Raw genomic sequence first — 8,565 nt, forward strand, 5'->3', positions numbered from 1 at the left:
CATGTCTTGTTCTCCATAAGAAAACCTGGCCTTGTTAGGAGAGTTGGCATCCATCCCACTTTGGAAAGAGCAGCTCTTGTTTCTAGAAATCTGGCCAATTTTAATAAACCTTAATCATTTTAATGGATGGAGACAGAATTTCAGCCAAAAATCTAAAAGAAACATGAAATAAAAGTCATATGAGCAAAACACAATTTGGCACAGTGGTAAGATATTTGTTGTAGTAGTCACCAGGTTTGCAGAAACTCTCTAATTGCTTTGGGTTTTCTTGCTGCTGCTTGGTAACTCGAAGATTCAGCTCCTACCACCAAATCTGTTGTTGCCTTTGTGGTACGTTTTGGATCATCGTCATGCTTGAAAACACATCCACAAACCATCTTCGGTGTTCTGGCTTTGGGAGGTACGTGGCCCTGTCCACTGGTCCCTTAGTGTGTTAAACTCTGTGTTTATAGAACTTCTTGTAATTAATCATTAGTATTACTTTCTGGATCTTCTCCAGTATCATGTCATATATCATTATAGAGTGTTTAACTTCCAGTGTACAGTGATTTGAAGTTGTCTGTTGTTATTTGGCTTTGAATTGAAATAAGTCATCCTGTACCCCTAATTGGAAAAGCATAATGTTTCCATCCCCATGCTTGACTGTAGGGATGGTGTCTTTGGGTCAGACTCACCATTTCTCTTCCTCCAAATACAGCAGATCAAGTTGATGCCAAAGAGCTCGATTTTGGTTTCATAGCACTTTCTCCTAAACTTTCTCTGAATTTAGATGTTTACAGGCAAACTTAGGATGGGCTGTGTGTGTTCCTTATTGAGCAGGGGAACCTTGTGCACTGTAAGATTTCAGTCCATTATGGTGTGGTGTGTTACTGCTACACCATAGTTCTTGGTCACTGTGAGTTTAATTGCCCTCAAATCCTCAATGAGCCCCTTCTGTGTAATAGCTGATCCACCTCTCTCGTTTTCATCCGCAAACTCTTACATGAAGTTCGAGACCGAGGGTGATTGTTGTCATTGATATTTTATATTTTCTTTCACTTCCAAATAATCACATCAACAGTTGTCACCTTTTTGACAAAGTCCTTGTCGATGGTCTTGCAGCCAATTCCACGTGCAGGTTAACACAGTTATCCCTGACATCTGTTTGCTGTTGCCTGTGGTGGCAGAGGTTGGGATGGAAGACATTCTTTCTGTGGAAAGGTGTGCTTTATACACCTAGTTCAGGATTTATTTATTAGCATGTGGCACACAGCCAATCTGTGGTAACCATAACTCTGTTGCATGGATTAAATATTTATGCAAATCATAACTTTAATAGCTGGTTATAAATTATAACATTTATTCATCTAGATTTTATATTCTGTCTCTCTCTCTCCATAAAAATGAATCTACCAGGAAAAATAGACACTATTCATTTTTTTGTAAGTGAGCAAACTTACAAATTTAGCAGGACATCTAATAATTATTACACTCACTGTATACACTTGATTATGCAAAATTAAAGAAAAAGCCAGCATAGAGTGCTGTCAGAACATCTTCAGTGTATTTTACACTCTCTGGAATTCAGCTGGAGGGATGGACACCATTCTTACATTCTTACCCTTATTTGTTTTTTTAATGATGATAGTGGACAACACTGTCAACATATAGCGTATGATGATGATTCAGCTAAGCTGAGATGTGGTGACTGTGGAGGTCACAGCAAATGACTCAGATGAACGCACGTATCTTATCAGGCAGAACCGCTGATGTTTTTGAGAAGCTGGACATCCTTGAGGAGGTCCCCAACACTCCGGGACTATAAATAAACTCAGCGAGACTTTTTCTATCAGCTTTTTTCCCACTTCTGTTTGATGTTAAGCTGACAGATGCACATTGTTCACCTGTTGCTTTCAGTTTTATTATGGAAGCATTTCTAAAAACAAATTCCAAAAAATCTTTATTTTTAAACTACATTTTGTCATTAATATGCCTTTTTGTCCCATCTGTTTAATTATTCAAAGTAATGTTTTCACTAAAAACCACTCTCATTTTCTATTACTCAGCTGTTGCAAGCGCAGTGTTCAATTTGCTGTGGTCTGGTAGGGGAGCAGTATTGGAGCTGGTGACACCAACAGAATTAATAAGCTGCGAAGGAAGGTTCCGTCTGTGACTGGCTGTGAACTGGATACTTCTGAAGCAGTCAATTTGTTTTATTCTGTTTCACCATTAGTCAAAAAACAAATGGTCTTTTTTTCTCAAACACAGAGACTGAAGTTGTGACTACACTGAACTGTTCATCTGAAACTATTTATTCGACCCTTCTTCTCAAAGACAAAATCCATCTTTAAGGTAATTTCCTCGAATTTACGGAGAAAAAATGGGAAATGTGCCACGGTCTCCTGGGGATTCAAAGTGTCAATAATGTGTCCTGATTCCTTCCGCTGAGAATTATGCAAAGGGATTTATAATTCATAAATAAAGATGACATGATTATTGCTGCCGCCTTAACGCAACAGGCTTTGCCCTCAACTTGCTGCGTCAACAGCTCCCGACTCCCCTCTCACTTTGGGGGGGGGGGGGGGGGGGGGGGGGGGGAACGAACAAAACCTGCTGCAAGCGTCTTCTCGCTCCGAGATGCCATCCAGCTACGCCAAAACGAATATGTCAGCTGCGCAAAGTCAAGTGACAGCGGCACCGCGCTGAACGCTGCAGGCTGAAGAGGGCTCAGGGTGGCGTTGCGTTTGCTGTCCTCTCTCCTCCCTCTCTCTTTATGTTATCGTGGGACTGAGTGACTCGTTTAGGTCCGCTTTCTTTTCAAGTGAGCTTTTACTACCTTCCATAATTACGTCCCAAAGCAAAACGGACTTTATAGCGCTTGCTTCTCGGACTCTCCAGAGGAAGAGACTCATCGCTGCTGTGGTTGGAATCGTCATGGTTTTGACTCTCCTTATCGTGATTCCCCTGTTAGTCCAAACCTCTAAGACCGATGCGCACTACGAGATGATGGGCACCTGTCGGATGATCTGTGACCCGTACAACCCCAAACCTAGCACCGCGGCTTTGGAGGTCATGCAGGACCTGAGCGCCATTCCATCCCCCAGCTTTGTTCAAGGAGCTAAGGGCGAGCCAGGTCGGTCGGGGAAACCGGGGCCGAGGGGACCACCTGGCGAACCGGGACCACCGGGTCCGAGGGGGCCACCAGGGGATAGAGGATATTTTGGAAAGCTCGGGTATTCCGGAGTAGAGGGCACAGCGCGGACTGAGACTGCCGGAGAATTGGGCACGGCTATCGGCGGGGCAAAGATAGCGTTTTATGTGGGACTGAAAAATCCTCACGAGGGATACGAAGTGCTGCGCTTCGACGACGTTGTCACGAACCTGGGGAACCACTATGACCCGACGACCGGCAAGTTTACATGCCAGGTGTCCGGGATTTATTACTTCACCTATCATGTGCTGATGCGCGGAGGGGACGGGACAAGCATGTGGGCAGACTTGTGTAAAAACGGGCAGGTAAATACCCAATTGTTTGTTAAAAACCCGTGCTTTGTAAGCACAAATGTAAACTCTTAGTGATTGTTTATTGCATGAATGGACTTCACAACGGAGCTGTGCTGCGCAATTACGCACTCTCATTTCAAGTCAAGAGTCTAGTGAGGAACTATGTTCTGTATTCTGAATGGGTTGTTCTCGCTTTAGCTTAACCTGTCATGATTTGAGTAATGCTAATTATCTCCAATTATCTTTCATGCAGGTCCGGGCCAGTGCTATAGCGCAGGATGCAGACCAGAACTACGACTATGCCAGTAACAGCGTCGTCCTACATCTTGATTCCGGGGACGAGATTTATGTAAAGCTGGACGGCGGAAAAGCGCACGGTGGAAACAACAACAAATACAGCACGTTTTCAGGTTTCCTTCTGTACCCGGACTAATTTGGGAACGTCTACCCACTCCAACAGGCCGTGCGAGAGAAAAAAGCCTCTAAACACAGCTCATCAAACTGATGAAGAAAGCTGCCACCCAACAACAAAACCCCTGTCATTGTACTCAATTTTAAAAATCTAACTTTCTTCAAAGGATATGGATTCTTCTTTTTATTTAAATTCTAGGAGTTCCCTTTTAAAACACGGGTGCTAATTATTTTTCCGTATCCTTTCCAGTGCATAGGAACCCCTTTGAAACACATTTCTGCCGGAGAAAGAAGTGAAATGAGTATAATACAAGATTCAGCAAATTATATATATATATATATATATATATATATATATATATATATATATATATATATGTGTGTGTGTGTGTGTGTGTGTGTGTGTGTGTGTGTGTGTGTGTGTGTGTGTGTTAGGAACAAAGACTCTGTGTGTGTGTTTATAAGTGTGTGTTTACAGTGCAGATATTTAAACAATCAAACTGTGTGGATTTTGTGCATCACCGTGTCTATGGCTCAACTGTTGATGAGCCCCCCATCCCCTATACAGAAGACATTAATGCGTGAAGCAGTGCTAATTTATGGATATATAGTCTATTCAGATGTATGTTTTTATGTATTTATCTATTCAAGAAGAAATTACTAATATAAGCTGTAATTAACTGTCCATCTGTTGTTGCACGAATGTGTCAAGATTGCTTCACATTCCAGTATAAGTGTTGGTCAGTAATTTCAATAAATGGTAAATGGTAAATGGCCTGTATTTATATAGCGCTTTACTATCTTTAATAAAAGATTGTTTTCTATGATGGTATGGAGGGTTGTGACTGTCAGTAATAACAGCATGTTGTAGACATAGTGGAACCCCTGTGAGCAGGTGAAAAGTAATAAATACATAAGAAAAGTAGGTATATACAAATATATCAGAAATATATTGGAAACAAGACGTTAATGATGAATTCCTTAGAACAGGGGCAGGCAACCTTTCTGATGATGAGTGCCATCTAAAATTTCCTCAGAAGTCAATGTGCTCTATATGAACAGTTACACACTATATAGAACAACTTTATAGAATTATATTTGTTCGCAGATGTTTGCAGCTGTCAGCAAATAGTTTTCAGCTATTTTGAAATAAAAACAGACTTTTTATCCATAACAGCAAATGAACTGTACAACAGAAAATACAAATGCTATTTATGGTCTCCTCACAACAATGATAAGAAAAATAAACTGAGCCAATATGGCATGTTTGTTAATACAGAGATACACATGTTAATCTGATCTCTGGGCTCCCACTCAGAGACACAGGTCTCCGAGTGTCCAGCATTCAGAGGGTTACCTGAGGACTCATGTGAGAGAAAATCTGCTCACACAGACATGTAGAGCCAAATACTGTCAATAAGGCCTCTGCAATGTTCTGAAGACAGTTAAACTTGTCAAGTAGTGATGTCCAGCAGGTGAACATGCAGCTCCATGAACACGCACAGCTGTGGATTCCAGCTGCGTCTGTAGTTCTGCAAACTTTGACCCCCACAGAGTCGAGCTTTTCAGTTCAATCAGCTGTATTTTGATGTCCTCTGTGTCCAGCCAGTTAATACGAGACAAACCAGCTGTTCATTAAAGCTTCTGGTTTGATCAGAAAAGAAAAAAATTGGTCCAAACACCTGAAAGTCACGAAAACACATTGTGAATTCTGTCTCCAGTCTCCGTGTATTTCCGAGGTGCTGATGCTGCACTGAGCCGACAGCTCCTGAAGCATTTGAAGTGTCGGAATGTGGAAATTTCAACATCGCTTGAAAAAACTGCCAGCTAGCAACGTCCCTCTCACCAGTAGGCAAAGTTATTTTTAGCCAATTACAAGTTGAATCTGGTAGTTGGGGTTGTTAGCTAAGATACCGCCATTAAGAAGCGGCACAACTAATGTGTCTATGCGAGCTGATTTGCGATGTGCACCGCTGCCCCGCCCATTCATTTTTTTAATGCACCTGCTCAGATTAACTCACTGCGTGTGGTGCCCAGGGCTGGACTGGGACACAAAATCGGCATTTTGACAAGAGACCGGCCCACCAGGTATTATAGGAAAAGCCATAAAGCCTTTGAATGAAAACCAACGCTGTTGTGACAGTGATGTACGCTGTCTTGTTGGTATATATCTAGGATTTCTATACATTTTACGTCCGATAAAAACTTTTAAAGTCTTGCAAGTTAAAAAGTTGTAAGATTCAGAAACTTATTTATTAAAAACTAGACATTTTAAATGAGAAAAGTATTTCTTTGTGCCCCTTTGCCTGGCAAAACTTTGGTAGACCCGCCCCTGCACAGTCACTGTCACGGCCAGCGGGGACAGACCGTGTGGAGAGTGTGTTTGGTGGATCCAGGCGCGAACACAGGCGAGGAGACGGGAGTGAACCTAAACTGAAAGCGAGCCTTTATTTGGGCTGATGCAGAAGGGAGTAGACAAAACATAACAGGGACAGAGACTGCAACTAACCAAAAACCTAAACTGGAAAACACTAACCTGACTGAAAGGAATAACTATGATCACTGTGAACAGAATGCTGTGCAGATGCATGGAAACTGAACCAAGTGGCGTGACGAAACAGACATGAACATGACCTGCACGGAACCTCATCGTGCGGCTGCATGAAAAACAACATAAACCAAATGGCAAACATGAACTGCACAGAATCCTGAAAACCACTTAACTTGACCAGAGGGGAGGTACACAGACGACAACGAACAAAGGAAGACTGAGGACTTAAATACACACATAAGGTGGGGGAAGTGGAGACACATGAGAACACAGCTGACTCCAATGAAACATAATGACAATACAGGGGAGAGTAACACTAGCTACAATGAACAAAGAACACCAGACTCTTACAAAATAAAACAGGAAACACGGAGACATGGAGATAAAACATGACATGAACTTAACCGCATAGACATGAAACATGGATGCAGAAACCAGGGAGACTGAGTACAGGCGGAGATGACAGAAATAACTAAGAAATAAGGTCTGAACAGCAACCTGGGATTTAACTAGATTGAAGATGAATACAAAAAATACATAAAACTCAAACACTGGGTCACACCGTGACAGTTCCCTGCAAAAGTTAAATGTTTTAATTAAATCTAAGCAAAATGAAACATTTTTGAGATGTGCAGTTATTTAAATTTTGTTTGGGGTAAATTAAGCAATAGTTTGTTGAGCAGATTTAACAAAATTGTATGAGTGCCATGAAACATGAAGAAATCTAATAGATTTAACTGATGAAAACATTTTCATTTCAATCATTCTACACTTCCGCCCATAGTCCTTGTGCCACGTGCAGGACGCACAGGCTTCAGCAGTGGATGACCTCCACTTTGTCCGAGGTAAGATTATCTTAATTTGTTCAAAAATACGACACATTTTAAACAATAACGTATAGCAGTTAAAGTTCTAAACAGTATGATACGTCAAAAATAGATTAATAATGACCACTGTAATGACAGTATCGTATTTTTACACAAAATGGCACGAAGTGGACTGCTAGCATAAGGTCACTTTCCAAGCCTTCACAGCTGTGTTACTTCAGAGCTTTGACTAACCACGTTTTACCATATTAAAAAATATATCAATGATGGGCTGTAACCTCCCTCATTTACTTTTAACATTTTATGAAAACGTTTTGCACTGAGTGGTGAGTGATGTAGTTAAAATCATTTGTGTGGGGTTTTGTCAGTCACAGTTTTTCAAAGCTTTTGTGTTTTTGTGTTTGTGTGCAGTGTTTTTCTGCTGTGGTAATGAAGCTAAAGTGGCTCAGTCCAGCGACATAACTGGTTTTCATTTTCATGCTGTTGGAGCCCCGTGACTTTAGTGCAGGCACAGCTCACATAGAGGGATGATAGAGGTTCCAGTTAAACTTGGTCGATGTATCAGTGAGACCCATGCTCAGTCACGATGTTTCTGTAGAACGATCTTCAAGACAAAGGTACATTCAGGAAGTAATATAGTAATATGTGTTTAATCTGACATAAGTCTTTCATAATTTCTATGTTTAACACCCAATGGTGTTTGGATACAGAGATGACCTTGTGTAGATTAAAAGGACCTCTTTTCAAGTATGGGAAGATATATACGGTATATAAATACTGTTATTTCATGTCATGATCTGTCACCAAGTTGTTCTTTTCAGTTGTTGGAAAATCCCTCAACTTAAATTCAGCTGATCAGTATGTAGACTATGCATTTTAAACAGGTTGTGATGGATGATTGTATTAAATTAAACTACTAGTTTTGAAATTGAAGCAGCAGAAAATGACTAAGTTGACCCTACTTAATCTAACTTAACTCTGCCCTTTTACATTTTATTCTAGGTTGAACGAGACAGAGCTCCATGTAATCACTGTTGACCAAATGGAGAAGTTGGTTCTTCCATCAGGATCCCACCAACAGTAGAGGAGCTGCAAAGTGTTGTGAAGGATACCTTTGGGATTTCAAACGACTTCAGTCTTCAGTATTTTGATCCAGAATTTCAGGACGACTTCACTATTCACAGAAGTGACCAGATAAGAGACAAAGACACTGTGAAGGTTGTTGGCATCACCCTGGTCATCCTGCCAGTTTTTGGGAGCCCCTCTGATCAACTGTCAACTGACTATGACTCA

At 41.1% G+C, this 8,565-nt stretch overlaps 1 protein-coding gene across 1 annotated transcript; it reads left to right on the plus strand.

Annotated features, from left to right (window-relative positions):
* The first annotated feature begins 2,686 nt into the window (after nucleotides 1-2,686).
* Nucleotides 2,687-4,666, plus strand: c1ql2 (complement component 1, q subcomponent-like 2). The gene is made up of 2 exons (XM_004571952.5): nucleotides 2,687-3,495; nucleotides 3,737-4,666. The coding sequence occupies exons 1-2, from the start codon at nucleotides 2,914-2,916 to the stop codon at nucleotides 3,914-3,916; spliced, it is 762 nt and encodes a 253-aa protein (XP_004572009.1). The 5' UTR covers nucleotides 2,687-2,913; the 3' UTR covers nucleotides 3,917-4,666.
* The last annotated feature ends 3,899 nt before the right edge of the window (nucleotides 4,667-8,565 follow it).

The sequence above is a fragment of the Maylandia zebra genome, linkage group LG16, assembly GCF_041146795.1.
Source record: "Maylandia zebra isolate NMK-2024a linkage group LG16, Mzebra_GT3a, whole genome shotgun sequence".
Lineage (NCBI taxonomy): Eukaryota > Metazoa > Chordata > Actinopteri > Cichliformes > Cichlidae > Maylandia > Maylandia zebra.